Source organism: Acromyrmex echinatior, chromosome 2, assembly GCF_024713525.1.
Source record: "Acromyrmex echinatior isolate Ae372 chromosome 2, ASM2471352v2, whole genome shotgun sequence".
Lineage (NCBI taxonomy): Eukaryota > Metazoa > Arthropoda > Insecta > Hymenoptera > Formicidae > Acromyrmex > Acromyrmex echinatior.
Genome location: NC_141853.1, coordinates 18,235,953 through 18,259,125, shown reverse-complemented (window position 1 = coordinate 18,259,125; position 23,173 = coordinate 18,235,953). Strand labels below are relative to the sequence as shown.

Sequence of the window (23,173 nt, the reverse complement as noted above, 5' to 3'; positions counted from 1 at the left end):
ATTGTTCCATGTTCGACTGTCAATACGTGACTTTCATTGTGCGCAAAGCCAGCAAATGGTATTTCTTTCCGGTGTTTTTACAATTCTTTACGTTGTGCAATTCTTTGATTGTTTAAATGCCTTAAATAATAATTGCTTATCAAAGAATAGTGTATGACAACATATTTTTTTTTACAAAGAGAATCAGTGTGAACAATATGTAATTAAATACACTTGACGCGAAAACTAATTTTTATTTAAGATGGATGGCGAGATTAATTATGTTAACTATGTATGTATAATGTGAAATTCTAATCGAAACATATAAAGTATACATTCTTATATGACATACAGATCATCAACATTTAGAAGTAATAAAATATTTTAATAAAATATTAATAAAATATTTTACATACATCTTTTACTTTTAAAATCGGTAGCAAGAAAATTAATTCATGTTTATTATAATGTAATATTTATTTAATTTAAACAATTATAAGAGACAAAACTATCAAATAAAAAAATAATTTAGTTTAAATAAAATTAATTTTTTATATGAGTTGAATTAAAATGGATTATTGAATTTCTTCCATGACTTCTATTTTGATCTTGCTATTAATATTGCATTTCTGGATACTTGAGCCCTACTACCATTGCAAAAGTGGTTGATACGAAAAAGAGCATCGTAGGCCAATTTCATTCGGGCTGCTTCGGCTGCGCTCTTCGAAACCAATATCGCAATGTTCGCGGCGGAAAGTTCGTCCGGTAATGCCATACAATATCTACTCCAGCTTCCATTACTCCGCTCCAACCGTGCCTTGTAGCTTCCCTCTCCCCTCTAGTTCTAGATAGGCTTCCCCTCCCAACCGTGCGACCGCCGCCACCATCTCCTCCTTCTCGTCCTCTCTACCTCCATGAAGTGCCGTCCACCTCCACCGGGTTTCGCTTCCTCTCTACCTCCGACCTCCGTGGACCTCCATCCAGCAGGCAGGAGGAGAGGATGGAGAGGTGGAATAGCCCCGCGGAGAAGGAGGCTCGGCGAGAAAGGAAGACGGGCAGCGCACTGAAAGTATCCGAGAAAGGAGGATGGATCGCGCATCGGGAATCGGTGAGAAAGAAGGATGGTCGCGCGAGACATCGGGACGGTCGGCACACGGCAGGAAAGGGGAGAGGGGACGAAGGAGACATGCCGAAGAGAAGAGGAGTTCGAGGGGGTTGGCTGCAGGCACCGGCGTGGTCGTCGTCGTTTTCTTCTACGTTGTCGTCGTCGACGTCGTCGTCCTCCTCCTCCTCCTCCTCCTCCTCCTCCTCCTCCTCCTCCTCCTCCTCCTCCTCCTCCTCCTCCTCCTCCTACTTCTCCTCATTCTCCTTCTTCTTGTCGTCGTCGCTTCTCTACTCCTGGCAGGCAGGCAGGCTCCTTCCTTTTTTTCTCCTTTTTCCAATTATCGATAAGACGGAGACGGCGCAATACCGCGACGGTGCTCCGAGAAGAGGAGTAGGTAAGCGTTCTCTCTCGACTACTCTTCTCTCATGATATCCACCACTACTGCCGGTACACCGCTCTTTCCCTCCCTATAAACGGTACCTCTGCGTCCTCCTTCGCTCTGTTCACCCCTCTCTCGTCTGGTTTGCTCGCGCGATAAAATTGCCTCCTCGGTCTTGTTCGATGCCCTCTTCTTCCTTCTCTTCTTCTTCCTCCACATCTTCGTCTTTCTCTTATTTTCTTCTCTCGTGTTTTTCGCGTAATGCGTGGCATAGCTGAAGGGCCAACAGAACAGGAGGAGAGAGAGACGAGGAGGAGGGAAATAGCCGGCGTGCACAGGAGCGCGGGAGGAGCTGGAGGAGACGGTGGAGGAGGTCGAAGCGATTTAACACGATTGGCCGGTAGGAATAAACTGGCAACACGCGCATTGGTTCCATCGGTTCCATTGGCTATCGGGGCTTGTCGCTTTCTCTCGCGCACCGGCGACGTTTCTATCGGGCTGACCGACTCCTTCTTGCACCGACGCGACCCGATCGATCTTCTCTTTTGCCACCCCTTTCCGCCATATAACCGGACTAGCTTTGATTTTATGGTAGCACGGTGAATTGTTCGCAGCAATGATCTCAAAGCTGTTCCCAGACTATTTTTCCGTTTCCACGAACGCAACGTGTGCGCGCACTATTAATGAGCGTACATATGCGGGACGGCGTGAGGATCGGCAATTGGCGCGATTTCTCGGACCGGCCATTGCATTTACGGCTATTGAGATGAAGTTAATAATTGTTATTGTCGCCACGGTACATCCGTCGTTCCCCTTCCTTCAAATCGTTGCGATTCTATGTTCGACACAATCGTCATTTCGATTTCAAGTACAATTGCGCTGAATACCGCGTTTAAGTGTCAACTTTTTAAATGATGACGCAAAGCGGCTTTAAAAACGAACTCAATTGAATAAAATTGTTTCCGCGAATTTATACAAAAAATGTTTTCTCGTTTACATTTTGAATGAATCAACTAGGAATTATTCTCAGAATGTTATCATTATTATTTCTTATTATCTTTTGTAATACGAATATGCAGAAATAGCTGTCATGATTATTATCGTCTTAAAGTTATTTGCGACATTGTATCAAACACTAGCAATTTCGACAAATATGATATAGATTCGATATAAGATTGTTGTTTACAACAATCAATTTTGCCGATATGTATCAATCATCCCTAACGATCTCAAGATGAGTAGAGGTCGTCTCGACTGCAAAAAGATTAATCGCTCGAGAGGAAGGTGCGAAAGGACAGGTGTGTCCGACCCTCGGGAGAGGCTTACGCTTAGTATCGTATTATTTCGCGACGCAAGATATTACTCCGACCGGCGTTGGCGGGCTTCGGTACGCTCGGCCGGGCGCCATGTTTGATTGCTCGACGTCGTTGATCGCCGTCCGGCAGGAATTATCATAACTCATCCGGGTAATCTAGCCACCGACTGGAAGAAAGCGACACCGTCACGTGGGTGTTATTTACCCGACGCGATGAGGGAACTTTTGAGTCATGGTCATCGTGCGGCTGACTCGTTCGTATATTGGACTTTATGTGTCTCGGCATTAGAGACACGCGAGAAGAAGAAAGAACGAAGCTACGAGGGAATGGACAGGAATAAGTTACAGAGATGAGAAGACAGAGAGAGAGAGAGAAAGAGGGGAGAAGTTCCACGGTGGTACCGAAATTGATTGCTCATGTGATGCCATTGATATTGTGTCTCGCCGCGGTTGAATTTAAGATCCTGCGGGCTTTATAACGTATATAACAAATCCCAGAGTTGGACTTCTTCTCACGCTCGAGATAAATTACAGTTATTATAACTCCTCAGATTCGAGATAGTCATTACTGGGATCGATGATAATGCGCTAATGCACGAATGATCATCACAAACGTGTTCCATCCGCGTACGATTTCTACTGCGGGATACTACTAGCTCCGCGACCACAAAACTTCCTTCATATGCCAAACACTCTCTTCGCCGGTGAGCCACCGCGAGATTTTTTCCGGCGGCGTTCCCGACAAAGGTCAGAAAACTCCGCGTAGGTGATTTCGAGGTGGTCCGAGGTCAAGCTTCTTTGACCGCAGAAGCGCGGAGAACTCGGGTATTTTGCTCCGTGAGTCTCAACTTCTCTGTTTTCCGCCTCCTCGCCCCTTTCTCATCACTCGCTTCTGTTTCCCAGCACGACCCGTTCGTTCGTCCATCCATTCGTCCGTCCGTCCGTCCGTCTGTTCGTCCGTCCCCTCCGCTTCTCCGGTCCGTCTCGCGGCTGACTCCGGAGGCGTACGCTGGTATTATTTATCTTGTGAATACCAAACACGCGCCGGCGCGGCATTGTATTATAATTTACTTACCGACGTTATAATTACAATTCTGTACAAGTGACCGGTGGCAGGGTGCACCAAGGTCCGTACCTGTTACCATACCGCAACTACCCGCTTCCGCGTAGCTTCGTCCCGGTGGGCACCTCCACCACCATCGCCGCCGCCGCCACCACCATCGGCTAGCACGCATCGCGCGGAGGCCCTGTTTGCACAGGCCGGGCCATAATATTCAATTCCAATTCATCCAGTATTAACCTTGCTGCGGAATATAATGGGCTACCCGATACCACCGGTGTAACTTTCACGCACCTAACGTGTATACCGAGTACCAGGAGAATACCGTTGAGTACCAGGCGAGTGCCGCTGCGTCGTTACGAATGCTCGCAGCCTGGAGCGAGCTTATTTGATCATTGTACGTTGGTGATTATATCCGGACGAATGTGCATCCTTTTTGACCATTGTGTTGCCTTACGGCGCGTTTCGTGTTGCCTTACAAGGATTTTCATTCATACGACAAGGTTAACATAATCTCACTTCTTGAACGATACTGCTGAAACCGAGTGAAATATTTTAAGCCAATTTATGTTAAATACATAAAGAACAATTTTGATGAAATATTTAAAAAGTATTTAGCTAGATACAGATTTGAAAATAATTTTGTTGAATGATTATCAAAATAATTACGTATAGGATGTTTAAATTGTTACTAAAATATCAAAACTTTTTATAATATTATCATTATGCTTGGATATCCTATATGTAATTATTTTGATAGTTCAGTTATTTTCAGATCTGTATTTAATTAAATTTTTACATACTTTAGCAATATCCTCTATTTTTCTCATGTACATAAAATCGATCAATTTAATTAATCCGAGAGCTGCTTGTCTTCATAACTAGGAACTTTACGGATTCCTTAACCACAATCTTAATCATACTTGCAATAATATGACTGCAGAGGATTAGAATAATATCGCTGATGTAAACGTAGCTATGTAACGACTCTAACCGCATAGCTCTTCGCTATAATTTTATTGTAATAGCGATGTCGTGTGGCGAACGGTTCTGACTGAGGAAGTCGTTCTTCGTACCGGTATACGAAGGTCGTTTAGAAACGATCGGCGAACGATTAGTATCGAAGAAGAAGGGACGAGCGCGCATCTGGCGCACCTGACGGTCAGTCGTACTTTCTTGTCTTGTTCTTTCTCTTCTATCTTTGTCTTGCTCTTAGTTTCCCATTCTCCACAACCCTTCGACATAACGTGTATCAGTTGATAGACATTGGGCCCTGTAACGTTCACTTCTTAATGATCGTTATTGAAATTTTACTGCTTCTTAATTAGGAATTAATGACTGGTTGCACTACAATCCCTGTCGTTCAGAAATTAGTGAGTCGGATCTCGTTACTTGATAATTGAGTATTCCTTTAATCTTTTTTCAATATTATTTCTATTTCTTCACTAATCTTCAAACCTGATATCATCTCTTATAGGCAGAAAATATTTCAGTAATGTAATAATAAATAAAACAGTGTTTGGAAGAGTTACGAGTACTAGGTTATTATCATATAAATACATAGTTGCAGGGATATATTCATTTCGGAAATTATATTATAAAAATATTTATTTATTTAATAAATATTTAATAAATATTTATTTAATAGTAATTGACTATATTGTTCTACTATTTTTTAATTTTAATATAATTTTAATATAATTTAGAGTAATTGTTTTGTTTTGCCATGTTTTGATACACATAAAATTTTAAAACATATAAATATAAGCAATTTAACAGGATTCTTTTATAATTGGGTATAAATATAACTTTGTAAGGAACAAAAACAAGAGATTTTTTTTCGTATGTATAAGAAAGACACATCTGTTCACAGTTAATGCTATTCTTCAGTTTGCACGCGGCCACTTTCGATTATGTAAAAAAGTCGTGAAAGTACGCTGAAGAAGCGTACAGCGTCGTAACGTACAGGCGGATTTTTGTGAATAATCGCGATAAAATCTCCTCCCCGCACGAACATTTCGCCGAATCTTACCGGTCGATCTGCGGCTTACTTACGAAACGAGCGTGCGCTAGTGCGTAGCGGGCATTACGAATTCGTGCGTAGGCAATAAGAAGTACCTGGTGGCAATAAAGGAAGACGCGCCGGAGTGGGTTGCCTTGTTCACTTATGCGAGCGGCGCCGCTCGAGTGACTTCTCGAACGGAATTTCACCGACATCTGCGTGTCCTCCGTGGCTTCCCTTCGGTTTCCTCACCTGATCGCCCCGCTTTACACTCGTGTCGACCTGCACGCACGCACATATGCATGTACTGCGGAATACGTTTTGCGGAACGTCGAACTCGCGACGACTCGAAATGTAAAGGTGCTGCGTCAAGGGTGAACGAGCACGACATACGGAGAGTCAGACTCGCGTATATTGACGTGACCACGTTGCACTTTCTTGCCGATTCAGTAACCGACATCCGTCGATCCTTTTATTGACGTTACGTCAGTAGTATATGTTTATGAATAAGATGGGATGTACTGATGTAGAGCTTTCGCAAATAATAGTTCATGATCAAGATTCAGAGAATCGGTGATAAACGTAATGAGATAGGTAAGTTATAGGTTTCGCCAATTGATATTTTCACTTCGTTTTATTAATTGATGGAAAGAGTAATAAATGTGTCAATTCTTCATGTCTTTATAGATCGGAGTTATGCCATCGAATTGTTAATCTGGTTATGAATATAAATTTACTAGTTAACCACCAACATTCATGTCTTATTAAAATCGGTCTTACCCATAATATTTCTCCGCATTGAGATTCTTTCTCACATCCCGATATTATCGGGCAACGTACGTACGGCATACAAACGACGAAGAATGGACCTACTGTAAATTTTTAAAATAAACTTCCTCAGTGTGAGAAGCACACACGATCGACAAGCTTGCGTGCACAGAAAACCGTTCGTCGTCTTCGAGTATGTAGGAAACCGGAAGTTTTTCTTGGCGATAGCGCGAGAAGGAACGTGGAAAGGGGAATGTGTTCCGTCGGTCGCCGATATTCGGAGTACAGGTGTAAGCTACCTGCCGGTCGTACCATCTACAGGGTGGCCCCCGTTAAGGGAAAGCTGCAGGCGCGATAAAGAGTTCAAATTGAAAGTTAATTTTCTGCAACCCGTCCTCGCACACCTCTTCCTACCATGACTCTTCTCCTTCTCACTTTCTCTCATTCTCTCTCAGATATTTAGCCGATAATGGTTGTGAGTATTCACCTACCTATCTACCTGCTGCTGTTGCTGCCACTCGTCGTCTCGGCGCATGAGTCGCACGAGCCGAACCATCGATAATTAATATCTTCAACTCGTTTCGGTCGGTGCGTTCTAATTGACGATCGCAATTAGTTCCGGACTATATAACAGCTCCAATCGGTTCGACGGGCGTGGAGTGCCCAAACAATTCAATGAATTCACGCTTCCGTAGAATAAGCCAATGAATAAGCCAATGAATAAGCGTGTGCTCAATCTTCCCTATTGTTCAGATTGTAGGATTACAATAGAAATAGTAAAGTTTAAAACAAAGACATTAATATCAAATGGTATATATAAGTTTACATAGAGCAAATAAGGATTAATTAGAAAGTATTTATTGGATTACGTATTGAATATTACAATTAAAAATTCGTCCCTGACAAGGTTATTATTAATTAAAGACTTTTTATTTAATATACATAATATTAAAATTGTTTTTTTAATGCTTTCCTAACCAGCGATCCTTAAACATGAAGTCATCCCATTGTTTAATCAATTTACCGATTTGCGTATGTGTAACAGTCGCAAAATGTTGATACGCCTGGCACGCGCAACCCTTCATTGCGGTCAAGGGATGGCGGAGCTCGTGGTCCTCGAGTCCTTCCTGCCTCTCGGAAACGTTCGCATCTCGGGGGCCCGTACAATTCGTTCTCCCGGTTTTCCGCAGGGACTATTAACCCCCCCCCCCCAGTAACGTGTGAAAACGGCTGTAAATTTCAGCGGCGCAGTGTAATGGGTGGCAGGACTTTAAGGATGTATAATATGAACAAGGGGCACTCCTTCACCCCGTTCTCCCTCCTTGCCGCCCAACCGTCGGGTTTTACTCGCGACTCCGACACCCTCGCACGCGCGTAAGAATGTGTAGTAATATACTCCGCACGCTTGAACCCTATCCAAGGACGGCGAAAGGGGTAAGTAAGCCTGGTGCTCCTACGGCCGCATAAACATAAATTATCAGCTGGTAATTACGAGATACAGCTAACCTCTTCCTCCTATACCATCATCTAACGGCACCATCAACGGCGTGGTATCACCACCGTCGTCGTTGCCGTCCTTGCTTTCCTTTTCTTCGGAGAGGAACACCGCCTTGGGCGGTGGGAAAAGTCTCAAGCAGGAGGGATGCAACAGCTCCCTTTCATCCTTAAGCGGACGAAACAAAATTGCGTGGACCGCCTAATTGTTATATACATTCCATTAGGTTAATTGCTGAATTAAGACTTCTACTCTGCGGGTTCTCGTGCGGTGTGTATGAGTTATGATCGAGAAGATAATGGGCGTTATAAAGAATAACGATTTAACTGTTCTAATGACTCCATTAGTTGCGATAATATATATATGATGTCTCACATTCAGAATGAAAAAATACGAAGAATTCACTCGGTATACACATATAATATATAATAATAATAATGAGCACTTGGTCATTTCAATTATTCATTACTCGTATTCTTATTATGTCATTGATGGTAGTATCAACAAGGATATTATGCATATTTTGTACAAGACAAGTCGATAATCACGATCCTCCTGTGGAGGTTGCTTCATTCAAATAAACTCTGATCGGGACCGGACGCGCATAGCGACTCTTTGTCATCCTTTTATCGGTTTGTAGGATTCCTCCTCATCTCCTGCGCCGCACGTGATTGCCCTGTGTCTTGTGGGAGGGCAGACTCACAAAACATAATGCGACGCGCGTAAGTCGAAGAATCCGTACCGGTATGGGTGGCGGACGCGTGTGTCAGGTATCCTCTGGTCCTTCGGGCCTTGCACGTAGCATCGGCGCGCGTATGCGTGTGAGTAATTAAAGAGAGCGACTGTCACATCCGGCGACCCACGCGAGCAGGGTGCGGCCCCGGTGTTCGCCATCCTTGTTCCTCTGTAGGTCGCCGTGCTCTTTCTTCTTTGTCTGTCCCCCGTTGGGCAGCCCTGTGCCACGTCACTCTGCCACGTCTCTCCCCTGTCCCTCGTCCTACGCTCCGAAGCCGTCTCATTTTCAAATCCTCCCGGTTCGCTGGATTGCGCAGTCAAATTTGCTGCGGCGCCTCTTCGGCGAGTAGCAAGATTAACTAGCACAAGTCGAAACAATATAGCAGAGCCATCAACCTGATCATTATGCGATTTTGTGTCGCGCTTGATAATCATGCCTTCCCGAGTCTTAAAATCGGTAATCGGTGAAAAACTAGCTTTGTCTTTTGTGATCATATTACGCGAGCGTGGTTATATAATCGATATATGGGATAAGAATTGTTGAATTGTTAATAATTAGCTTTATGAAGAAAAAAGATGAGATTTTCTTGCGACATAGTTGGAATTTGCATTTTAATACCGAAACAAGTCGAGAGAATCATGATAATCGCGTTAACCATTATTAATTATAATAAAAAATGAAACTGCGAGACAATGCGTGTCGATGCGTAATTTACCATAATAAATGTCCAATAACGTAAAACAAAGGAATATTAATTCTCAAGTCTGTAGCGATTCATGACTCGCAGGTGAAAGATTGTATTCTTTTCATTTTGATAAAGTTCTCGACTTTCCCATCCGCCTCTTGAAGGCAAGGGGTAAGTACATAAAAGATAAAGCACCGCGGAGGTACCGCGGACCTGCAATGTTGCATTCAGCGCGTGCCTCGGCTAATAAATAATTAAAACTTTTGTTTCGAAGGTAGCGGTGATGTATGGTCTCTTCCCGGGTGTCCCAGCCGCTGAATAATCGCACTTTATGAATTAAGGTTATGCTTTATGTTAAAAGATTCGCTCGGCATCTGTTTCTAATTACCCGTTAATGGCTATAGCGCCGGCAGTAAAGCATCCGTTACCATAAGCTCTACCCACCTATTGTACTCCTACCGACTAATACGTTCGCGACAGTAAGAGGCAGCCTTAAAGACACTCACATGGTATAACATAAAAATGTCATAACAAATTTTTCTTTACCTTAGTTATTATTTTTTATTTATCTATTCGTGTTATAAAATCTGAAATTTAAATCTTCACAAGATTTATTTATAATATTACCACATCTGAAAATAGAAATATATTGATTATAAACTTGTAACTGTTGATAAAGTTTTAATTGTTGCAAAATTCAATTAACGCTTAATAATATTAGTAACATAAAAAATGAATAGCATTTCGAGAAGAATATCACGAAAATTCACTTGCGGTTGTGAAAAATCTAAGGAAAAATGGAGCTCTTTGTGTTGACGGGTCAAAGACTGGGAGCGTTGCAACTCTCTTGTTAACTCGCAGCTAAGGAAGGGATTTCGTAAAGTATGCCAGCAGTGGTTATCTCGCCTCGAACCCCATTCAACAGTAAATCAAGGATTTCTTTTAACGAGCATTAATTGTTTTTGCGATAGTGAAAATTGCCTGGTGGAGCAGTTAAAGCAAACGGCGATTGCGTCCGATATTGCCTATCGAGTAGCATGTAAATGATCCTTTCGTTCCTATCGAGACATAAGCTTAGTATCTTTCATAAGAGTTTAAAATGTTTTTTCTTTGATAATAAACTGGAAAAACGTCTTTTGCCAGATATACCTATTTATAATTGTTGTAATAAAATTAGTAGCATAGTTGATTAATTTTTTTTGTATTTATGAAAAGTATCTTCTATCAATGTATTACCAGTTTAAAATATTATGTAAGTTTAAATTTATCTCAGTGTTAATTGATTTATGCTTTAAATAATTGTTTAAAAAATGGTTGCCATATCTCTTTGCGCAGACGCTTCTGACATTTCCCACTCTGCAAATTCACTCTCGCGTTTCGACGAGGATAAACAATCGCAGACGAGAATCTTCCTCGTCGTCGCAGTTAGCTGCCTAGAATTACTTTAATGCCAGGCACAATGTATGCCACCCCGGCTAGGAACATTATCCCAATGAGGGAGAACGGGCGACGCTGGCGGTGCCCGAGAGGGAAGGAAGAAAAGAGGCTTCCAATAGGAAGAGGAACACGTAGGAGAGAAGGAAGGAGGTCCTCGGTAATGGTATACAGCAGGGAACACAACTCTTTGGCCCATAGATCAATGGTTGGCAATTATTGTAAGTTCATTAGAGCCAGCACGTTTCCTCCTTCCACGTCTGGTTCCCCTAGTCCCCAGTGTTTCTATCCGACGTTCTCCATCTTCCATCCTCACCCGCCTCTCGCTATGCTCGGAAGAAGTCACCGCGACTCCCCACGCCACTCTTCTCCGCCGTAGCGCCTGCCGGTCCGAAAACCCCCTCTCGCGAAACTGAAATTGCGACATTCCGCGCGAAACGCCGAAACTATTTGACTCTGTAATTTGTGATTGTAGTTTATTGTGCGGATAGACTAACGGACTGGGCGGTGCAACGCTGTTGCTCAGCTTAACTCCCCGGGCGACTCTTCCGTGCAATTCCAACGGCGTCGGGGTTGGAATTCCTTCGGAAGTACAGCCACACGCGCGTAGTATGTTATAGATAGCGTGATCCTTGAAGATACCCTCTTGAGCCACGACAGATTGATGACTGGGTAAAAAACCTTCGGCGACACTCGCTACATTGGCGAGGCAACGGTTTGGATTAAAATTACCTGATCATGAATTATTTCTGAGGCTGTAGAATGTGCCAGTTTGTACTGTTTCACGATTTGTATGAAAATGAATTTCGTACATGTTGTCACGATTTGTTCTTCAAATTCGAAATTTAATCTTTTTGTTAGGAGAAGCTATTAGCGATTTTCTTTTTATGTATAAATAGTAATGCCACACGCCTCTAACTCATCATGAAAATTGTTTTTTTTTATCCTTTCGTAAAGTTTTTAAATAGCAGATTAGCACGTATATATACGTCAAATGTATCAACGTATTCGCGAGACATTCGAAATCCGAATGGGCTATTTGCGATAATGACGATGCTCCGAAAGATGCAATAGGGCAATTACCATCCCCCCTGCCAGTCGCGCTGTGTGACGACACGATGAAAATTGTCATTACGCGAACTGGCGCGACAATTATCGCGGCGTTCACGATTGCAATTTGCCACCGTCTGGGAACGGTCTGGGATTACTCAACGAATCATCTTGTAACTTTTAACTACCAGCCAGAGCGCGGAGGGGTTTCGCCGGCTGAATTCCGCGCACTCCAGGAATCCGGAGGAAAGGAAACGCAACGCGAAATCTCACGTACATATATCGACTGCATCGTTTTTTATACTTGATTATTTATCACGTTGCAATTTTTCAAAACCCCCTCATAAGGGGGTTGCGGTGTTTTATATTGTTTGTAAAGTAATAAGTATACCATTCTGTCGACGTGTCTAAATCTCTTCGCAATAATTTGTGAGAGCAACGATAACGAATCGTTCGCGTACGCATGTAACAACGGAATTCGTTGTCACGCCGAGCGTCTCGCAATTTGCGAGGCATAATAACTTACTTTATTTATGGGCAAGATTGTGCGGGGGCAGATATGAATATGTAACGCATTTTGCTGATTGAAATTTTTCCAAGATTATTTTCCACGAACCCCTCGGCGTATCTTTACTGTCAGACCCCTCCTCCTTTTGTTTTTTTCTGCTTGCGCATTGTCTACATCACATTCTTCGGGAACACCCTCTCTCCACGTAGAGACGAGTTTCGCTCCTAAAGCGCATTGATCCAGTAATTTACCGTGTTACGGCACTCGCGACATCGTTATGAAGATTACAGCCGCGAAAAAGTGTTGTCGGAATTATGAGCGTGCCGAGAAGTGGGTATAATGCACGCGTTTGTAGAGTCAGTGCTCTTTTGTAATAGAAATTACCCGTATAACCCGTACTTGAAAGAAATGAAATAGCGATGTGCCAACTGGATCACCAGGTTTCGTGATTTATACAGCGCCCCTCCTTCGTGAAATGCATTTGTGATTCTTAAACTTCTTATTGACAAAACATAGTTTTTATGTCTTTACTAGCGAAAGGAATTTTTGTACGTAAGTACTGATTTTTAGAATCATGCTTTTCGATTAATTTTGAATATGAATTTTATTATCTTTTGATAAAAATTCTTTAATTTTTTATTAAAATATACAAAATTAAATGCATTAGAAAATAATAAAGAGTGACATCCAATTAAAATTATGCTACGAAAAATTTATTTTGCTGGGCACACCAGTTTAGGTTTCTTGTATTATTTTCCGATTATCAGAAGAACAATAATTTCTGGGAGTTAAGACGCGAGATAAAGACGAGACGAAAGAATACTATTAGATCTTTATTGCTGATTCACGTCGGTACTTCTCACTCGGCATTTAAAGTGGAAGAACAGGGTGCGATTTTAAAAAGGAGCTTTACCACGTCGCATCGCTCGGTAGAAAAAACAAACCACGCAGGTAACAAGCACCCGAGGATAGGGTAAGACGAGGTGTGACGACGCGGGGGCGAGCCCTGGCAGGATAACAATTCTTTTCCACGATGGTGGAGGATCGCGGCCGGGAAATTAGCATCGATAAATTTTCCAGCGCGTCGTTCCGCGTTGTCGACTACGACGACGACGGCGGCGGCAGCGACGATGGCGATGGCGGTGGCGATGGCGATGGCGGTGGCGATGGCGATGGCGATGGCGATGGCGATGGCGATGGCGATGGCGATGGCGATGGCGGCGACGACGGCATGGATATAGCGCCACGAAAATGACATGATGATGTATAGGCGACTGTTTTAAGAATTATTTATTATTTATTGCTGCGGAACCTGCTTCAACGCAGTCTGAACGTAACGTATCTTCTGGCACGCGATGACATAGGGTAATAATTCGGTAGATTTTCATGATACTTAGATCAGATCTGTTCTCGTGCGAGTAAAATGTTTTCTCTTCCTCTCTCTATTGTCCCGCAGAGGAAATAGAAAAAGGAAACAAGAAAGGATGGACATTACTATTAGCTGCATAAGTATCCATTATATTTATTCATTGCAGTCAAACAGTTGTTAATAATTACAGATATATTACAGAAATAAAAAAACTTAAATTTAAATACTTTCATATCTCTGTTTTATAAACGTTAATTACATATATCATAATTTTTTGTTTAAAATTTTCTTTAATCAATAATAATATTCTGAATTTTTAGTTTGCAAAACATCAACGTTTCTTATGAGAATCAACCGCTGAGCTACAGCGTAGTGTTTCTATTTTCTCGCGAGCTATTTTCTGCATTACGTAAGATAGTATTCCGCATTACGAATCTTTTCCAAAATGCCAGCTCCGCGCAGACCGGCGACGTCGCGAGGAACGTCACGTTCTTGATCTCCAATTATGCGCGAGCGTTGTGCGATCGCGCGGGCCGAGAATCGTGGGTTTCCATTATCGCGCAGCCAGAAATTAAAATGCAATCACGTTGGCTTGCAGAACTCCGCCACCGCGTGTTTCGCGCGGCACCGAAAGTCTGTCGAAAGGCGAAACACCTAAGACAGATGTTTCGCCGAGTGCAAATGTTGCTAAATTCGGGCCGGTTGCAATTAGGGAGCGCGCGCGCTTTATTTCGCGCTTAATGAACCCGCGCAACGCGTGATGATAGGCGCACGTGATCGTTTAATTGTTGACAAGCAGAAACGCAAAGAATGTATTTGTGTACTGTTGCTTCATTTGATAGTGTCAGTTACGTTGCATTGCTCTAATAAGAGTTTATGATAGTTTTCGTAATTGGATTGTGAAGTTAAATGAATGAAGTTAAATGTACAATAGCTATGTATAAGAGAAATATAACTTAAAACACGTGTAGAGATAAAGTAAATATTTCAAAAATATTTTTATTGATAATTATACAGCTATATAATCACAGTGAAAATAATTTATTTTGAAAATGAACGAAACACAACATATTTTAGTTTTATCAACAAGAAATCTGATCATCATAATTGATTATCTCGACTAGAATTTTATTAGATTTAATCAGAAAATTCTAATTTTTGTCTATTTTTAACCAGAATTTCGATTAATGCAACCAGATTCTTTTTCCAGTGCATACATTGATCGACAACAATAATAGTTTTATAAAAGAAAGACTTCCGCAATTGTACATTTTTATTTCCAATTTCATTGCGATATCATGCGAAGAATGAAACATATATCATTCCTAAAAAAGAAAGTAGAACTAATTGGAAGAGGGGAAGGTGATGTCCTCTTGAAAGTCACGGACTTCGTAGCAAACAAGACACGTGCTACGATAGGGCGGCAAGACGAAGACGTATGAGCGAGAGAAAAACAATGAACCAAAAAAAGAAGAAGAAGAAGAACGGGGGCTCTTTTAGCGGTATCTGGAATTCTAGCTAAATATACGAGTTAAGAGTGTACTATGCCGGAGACTCGCGAAAGATTGTTAGTGTACTTCAAAGATAAAAGAAAACTATTATTTTTTTATAATGAAACGCAAACGAGATATTCGAGCGTGCTGCTATGCCTTCTGATCAAAATCGTACTCCCGAACTGTTCATGGAATTTAAAAAAGAACGAGATTCATATTACATCGTAATTAAAAATCATTATTATTTCCATGAATACAATATGTTTCAGAAAAGTTGGACACGGTTGAATTATACAAGGAGAATAGAATAATTAATTAATGTGATTATATTGTTATGCACTATAAATGAGAAAATTTTTTATTTTACGTGCGTATTACTTTTATGTATTGCGTATTTCGAAATATATACTGCGCTCTATCGAAAGCTAAAATCCGATCTCGCCGCTTTGTATCAAACGCCGAGCTTTATGCAGGTATCCGTAACGGACGCAGCAATTTGAAACGATTTATCGCGAAGAGTAACTTCGCATTATGGATCGCTTAATGCGGATAGACTTAACAATACACAAAAGCGGGGGTTATATCGGGTGAACCTCGCCGAGGGTGGGAGTTAATAGGACCTCATTGTTACAGGGAGGAAATTCGATAATCGCTCGGCATACACGCGCACGCACACTAACCGGTGCACCTTTCTCCCCCTCTCTCTCTCTCCCTCTCTCTCCCTCTCTCTCTCTCTCTCTCTCACTCTCTTTCTCTTCTCTACTCTATTCCTTTCTCCCTCTCTTTTCCTCCCCTTGCTCTTTCTCCTTATCAGGCATTTACTTTCTCTGTCCCGTTCCATGGTTTCTCCCCGTCACTGCCTTAGAGAGAACTTTGACTAAACGCCTCCACGCTTCCTTAACCTCTCCATTAATCAATATTAAATCGCCCAAAACGTTCCTTTGTTTATTGACTGACAGCTAATAGGTTTTCATCGCCTTGACTTCGATGAATTCATCGGCAACGACGTTGGCAAAAACGACGACGGGGAAACTACCGTACGCCTCCTCGTATTCTGCGCGACGATTAAGCTTTAACTTTCCTCTCAAAGATCCTTCATTGTATAAACGATGTAAACTGCTTTGCAAATCAGCCCTGTCCGCCCGTCGTCACCGTTACACCTGCGAGAACGTTCACGGAGAAAATTGCTTCGCGCACGGCGCGGCTTTGTCCGCGCCGATCGAAAGTCGGTGGTCTTGTTAACGATAATAAATCTAATTGTTGCGCAAAGAATGAAGCCACATAAATCCATTAGTCGTGATTGTGAGCTCCAGACAAACGCGAGTGCGCGCACGGATGATGTCTGGAACCATGTGGACGCTTTGGTCTCTGCAAATTATTAATCGACACAGAGATTGGAAATGTTAGAGCTCTGTTAGCTCTGTTACAGCTCCTCAACAACCGAAATTTGAGTAAAATTATTCAACGCGAATGCACTCGGACCAGATACACTTTAATAAATATTTAATCTTTCAATTACAAGAGTTAATAGAGGTAAGGTTGATGACGTTGTTGAAATATCGGTATAAATTTATGCTTGCTCATAATTGCATGTGAATCATCTATTTCAGATTCGTATTGATTCAGTATTTGATTTGCGTCAGATTCGCATTAGATTCGACGCAAAATATTTAAATCTTGATTCACAACCGCGGATAACGATGAGCATTGCGGATATCGGAACTACTATGCATGTCTCGCGCTCTCGATAAAGAACAAATAATCATTGCAAACCTCGGTCTCCGCAAGGACTGTTCAGTGGCGTGCAATCTTCTCAGTTGGTATTATTTCTTAGTCCAATTAGTTTAATTGCATACTCGCGCAGCTGTTGCAACGGTAGACTTTGTAACTGTTGCTAACGGACAAAGAGGTTGTATTGCAGAATGGAAGATAATGACGGAAATTAAAGGAAAGATATCGCAGTTAGGTGCAAATCGCGAGAGAATCATCGTATTGTGTAATCTATATCCCAAGTTGTCCAAACTCGTCTTAGAAGAACAAGGACTTACTTAATCTTTTTCAATTACTTGAATCTCCTCCAGAAAAGATAGAAAATGCCAGTTTTATCTACAATATATCTTTAATATTAATACGAAATAATTTTTATAATTTTTATTCACTTTTATTCCGCGTACATAAAAAGTTACCGTTACATATTACATATGTCTCCGAGTGATGTAACTACATTATAAAAGTGAATAAGTCATCACCTAAGAAAAGATCTTTCAAGATATGTATTTGAATATCGGACAACTTCACATGATTTCAGCTCTGTCGCGAACATCGGAGTGCCGCGCTCATTTGTCGGTGACGTTTGCAACTCCCACGATATTGAAGAGTCTCATTAGTGCTGTTTGTTATTGTTTGTGCGCTACTCACTGTGAAAAAGAGTGTGATACGAGAGAGTGCCTGAGGTGTTACGGTGATCCCGCTGATTCTCACACCTTCTTTACCGCTGTTGGGAGTCATACTCCCTCCCTCTCTATCCCCAAGCTTGGCTACTTGCTCCCATTTTTGGTTTCCTTTTAAGTATGTTCTTCACAATATGCGAAAGCTTGTTAAATACAAGCATACTTGGAATGATATACGAGGACACGCTGCGTTCCGTGCTCATTGGATGCGATGCCGAAAAGGCCATAATATTTCCGGCACATTCGACTACATGTTTTATTATGCACCCTTGAATTCTGTTAAAAACGAAACAAAGCGATAAATGTTTTTTTTGCATAGATCTGGTATAAAAAATAATTGTCGTATTGAATTGTTTTTTATTTTGAAAAATATATTTCTTCATATGATTTATTTTATATTTAACAGTATCATGAATTGAATTATTCATTGTACCATAGATATAAAAAAAGCAATGGTAACCCAATTCTTTTGAATTAAATAACATTTTGTTATTTTTAATTTTTATGCATTAAAATTGTAATGGTTAAATTGCTTAGTTTTAAATTAAACGACGTCCATATTAACGTAATGCACTTAATAAATAATAAATTATGTTTAAATCAAATTTAATATTTTTCTTGAGTTAAATTACTTAATTCTATTGTTTTAGTTAAATTAACGACATGTTGAATAGAAACATTGGCGATCTATAGAAATTATTAAAAATAACTCCTATTGCGGATATAATTTTTGATATTTATGAATTTAATAATACAACTCTATTTTTAAGCAGTTATGCATTTTTTTATGTTCTTAAAAATCTTTAAATATATCGGCAAAACATATGTAACAACATAAATCAGAACTTTATTCCAAGAGATGTCGAACGTTTGAAAATTCTACGGCATTTACATCGAAAATGGCGAAGGCACGGCTGGTTGTTTGCCTTAGCCGGAGCAGACAATTACTGCACTCTTTTCCTATTCCCTCCTTCCATCTTTGCCATCAGCGTTCAGCACGCGGCGGCGCGTGCTCCCGCAGTTATCTTGAGATTTGCTGCTCATTAGTTGGCGACCCGTAGATGCAAAGCTTCATGCCGGCTAACAGAACGCTAGTCTGTAAACAAAGAATTTGTTGTTCCTCCCTTTCTTTCCCTCTCTTTCCAGAGAGAAAAACAATTTGCAGCTGTCCTTAGTAATGCAAACTCCATAAGGAACGAAACGAAGGTTGAAGAAGAACGAATCACGAGGATCTCTGCGTTTAGTAAAGGGCAACGATTCCACCTGGTGAGATAATTACATGCGAATAAAAAGGCCTATTATTAGGCCGAAAGGTGATAGTTGTAATTTTATCTTTCTTACCTGCGTTGCCTATGTTCATGCATGTCAAATCGTTCCGCTAATTCTAAGGGAATAGGTAATCACTGTCACGTCATTGTACAGCTTTATTCAAATGTATGTTCTCGAATCTTTCGGGAATAAAGACACTCTTTGTGAAATTGTTTCAACGAATATTTATTCATGATGCATTTCATACATAATACTGTCACTTTTATTTTAAAAATATTCCTAGTTAGAAAAAAGATATGCTGTATAAATATTTAATATATAAGAAGGATAATCTATAATGTAAATTTATCTTATCGAAAGACATAGATGACAGACACGGAGTATATCACGCGATAGGGGAGAGATTCGCGAGACATCGAGATTGGATAAGGACGCGCCATGTTTGTTAACGACAGACAGGCACCTTCTCCAAGCCAGCGCAAACGTGTACAGATCTAAGCTGATTCCTCCCTCTTAAAGTTTCCCGGTTTCATCCCCCGTGTTGCATGGCCTCGTCTCTCGCTCCATCGAGCTTTCAGGATTCATGTGTCGGGTCTGCACGAACAAGAGAATAAATGAAAGAGACAGAGAGAGAGAGGATAGAAATGAGTGGAGGCGGGATGAGGTCGATGGATGTGAGAGCGGGTGAGGCGCGCGGAGGAATATGAAACAATCGCTTCATTGGAAAGTCAAGAATCTCTTGAGCCCGTCGGCGTTTGACTTGCCATTAGGAGCGTCAGTTTTAATTGTGCCTGCACTCTCGTCCTCATCGTTGACGTCGTCGTCGTCGTCGTCGTCGTCGTCGTCGTCGTCGTCGTCGTCGTCGTCGTCGTCGTCGTCGTCGTCGTCGTCTATCTCTTGCAGTCTACAGCTGAGTCTCAGGTGAAGTATATCGCCTACTACCCCGCGCGTATATGTCCCGTCGTGTCTACCCACCTACTCTTGTGCCCTTTAGCAATGTCTCATTAGTTGCAGCACTGCAACGGATGAGTACATCCTACTGCCACCCAACTACGCCCGAATCACCCCACCCATCTTGTTCCACCTTTTCCTCTTTACTCCTTCCCCCTCCAAACTTATCAAGAAGACCCGTTTCCATCTTTTCCACCCTATCACTCGACAAACGCCTTCTTACCCGCGGCCACTTACTTTACTTTACACCATCACTTGAAGCGACAGGTAAGACCGAGAGGTTTAGACGGATATATGATATGTCGTTCGATTTCGGAATTCATCATGTTGTATTAGCTTTAGTAATTATTGATACACCTTCAATACTTATCTTGATATATTTTAGTAAGTTAGTAATTGGCACATCTTCAATGCACACTTTGATATTTTAATTATTATTTTCATATATATTGCTATTTTGAAATATTGTAATCCGATTTCTTTAAGATACTCTAGATTCTCTTTTATATTGCATTGTTACTGTATTACATTACATTGTGATAGATTTCGTGGTTTATTCTAATTGTCTCTTTTTATAAGGTACATGCAATTCCGACAATAGATAATTTCTTAAGCAATTTTAGTTTCTTCGCGGTGAGAGAATAAGATGAGAATTCTCACGGACGTTTACTTAGTCGTTACTCGATACCTGAAACAAGCGGGGACGTTGAGCAACAACTCTGATACGCGCGGAGACGGAAGAAGACTAAGAAGACAGCGGTGGATACGCGAATACTAGATAGTAGCTCCGGGCGGGGCCTGATTATTTTCCGCTAGCACGTTCATTCAGGTAGAGAGCATAGCATGGTGAGGGGTTCAATTGGAAACAGCAATCACTGCTCGCCTGTATTTTGTTCTCTTCTCGGGTGCAGCGAAGTCCAATAATAAGCTTTCTCCTATATTGCCTCTTCAGCCAGCAACCCCCCCGTCTTTTGCCCTCCGCAGCCAGCAACGGCACCATCCTTTTCTCCCCCCTCTCTTCGTTTCTCTCCACCGCCTGGCCCCCGTGCATTGCGCTTCCTTCGAGTTTCGAGCGTTTCGTCTCTCGTACGTTCCTCGAACGACCTCGGTTTCTGAGTTCGAGTCGTTTGCTGAGATACATCCCGACCTTGTCTCTCCCAGCCGCCCATCTTCCGTCGCTGTGCAATACTCTGTCGCTCTCGAGGCAATGGAATTTCTTCGTTCACTGGCTGACACGACCTGGAAAGGAACGTCGTATCATACGAAATACTTTGACAAGCATAAAAAATTTAACTTGAACGAATTAGAAGTATTTCACGCAGCATTGAAGAATGCAGCTGGTATATCTAAGGAATTTAAGCAATTAAATCGTCGTGTATAAGATTTTACAAAACAGATGAAGAGATGCAAGTATAATAAATTAATAATTTTCAAAATCCATAGAGAAGCGCTCTGATGGAACGTGAAAAAAAATGTTCCATCAGAGGAAACAAGATTGAGGCTCAACTCATGGCGTTAGGAAAAAAAGAAACGTCCGATTTACGAGTATCGCTCACACTATCCTTGCAAAAGGTTAACAAAAACAACCACGCTGCTCATCGTTCATGTCTCCTAAAATATTATCGTTATTTCGGAGAATAGTGGTCAGAATGGCGGCGGTGGCAGCGAAGGGCTGGGACGAGATGACAGAGGAAAGGGGGAAATGACAGAGGTGGAAAGGAGAAAAGAGAGAAAGAGAGGTGAAAATACGCGGCACGTGAGCGCGCGCGGCGACGTTATATCAAAAGACCAATTACAATAAATTCCGAGGACGCCGTTTACCGCGCCGGAACACGAAAGGGCATTAATCCGCGAGGATTGTCAGCGGATACGGCGATAATGAAACGAATCGGTCTTTTATCGGTCCCCGAGGTACAACTGCCTAAAGTTCAATCGTCGATGACAGCCACGAAAATATCACTTTGTACCTAGTCGATGCAAAGTGTTCACTGTGGTCTCGTGCGTTATCACTTCCTGACATTTCAAAGCTGAAGGGGTCCAAAGAACTGTTTATTACATTTTTATTCAACTGGATAAAAAGCGTCAAAATATTCTTAGAATACGCATTGCCATAAATTCATATACACATCAAATTATACGCAATTTCAGTCATTTTTAATTATTCATAATAGATCGCCACTGCTCCTACTTAATAATTGCTCCATCGTTAATTTAACTAAAACAATGGAGTTAAACAATTAACTTCAAGAAATGTATTAATTTGACTTAAATGTAAATTTTATTGTTTATTAAGTGCATATGTTATTATAAATGTTAATTATTTATTTCGGCTGAACTAAGCTATTCAATTATAAAAATGGATTGATTTTGACACACACAGAAGTTAAAAATAACAAAATATTATTTAACTCTAAGAATTGGGTTGCCATTACTTCTTTGATATCTACAACAAAATGCAAATTTTTATTTTATTTTATATCCTTATTCAATTATTATTTGAAAGAAATAAGAGAAAAATAAACTTATATAACAATTCCACATGTAGGATATGAGTGTGTAATTATATAAAAGGAATTATGTAATTATGTAAAGGAAATAATCCGTTGATAGAAAAATATTTATAATGATGAGAATTAATAATAAAAATGACTACGTTAACAAACACTTGTTTAATTTATTCAGCACAAAGAAGCAGTAAACTGAACAGAGATAAGGGTTGAATAGAAAATCCAGGTTGCACCCGGTCCACCTTTAACCGTAAACGGAGTGACGCACGAATTCCACGGATTAGATCATGGCAGTCGGTCGTCTCTCGAAATTAAGTTTACCCTGGCGGCAATTACACGAGCGCTAACGCCAACCCTTTCCCTCGGTAACCGGCACATAAATATATCGATTCAATTCCGTTTCGGTGGCGGGTACCTACCGTCCCACCTCTAGCCTCTCTTCTCTCCGCCGACGCGACCTTCTATAAAAATTTATCGACTGGCAAATTGTTTCGCGCTCGGCGGTCCAATGCATGGCCGCAATTCCATGTGTGTGGACAACGGGGTGACCGGCGTGCGTGTTTGTATTCGGCACTGCGAGAGCGATCCACAGGCATGAACGCGCTTGCCATTGAACAA

At 41.4% G+C, this 23,173-nt stretch overlaps 1 protein-coding gene and 1 long non-coding RNA gene across 5 annotated transcripts in view; one reads left to right on the top strand and one right to left on the bottom strand.

The window, feature by feature from the left end:
• The window catches only part of LOC105143508 (uncharacterized), a 230,683-nt gene that overhangs the window by 19,994 nt on the left and 187,516 nt on the right, over positions 1-23,173 (top strand). The window lies entirely within an intron of this gene.
• Positions 19,298-23,173, bottom strand: part of LOC105143509 (uncharacterized) — a 559,838-nt gene continuing 555,962 nt past the window's right edge. For all 4 annotated transcript variants that reach the window (XM_087403654.1, XM_087403657.1, XM_087403655.1 and 1 more), the window contains one exon: positions 19,298-21,287. In XM_087403654.1, coding sequence (XP_087259780.1) covers positions 20,997-21,287 — 291 coding nt within the window. In that variant the 3' untranslated portion in view covers positions 19,298-20,996. The remainder of the gene's footprint in view (positions 21,288-23,173) is intronic.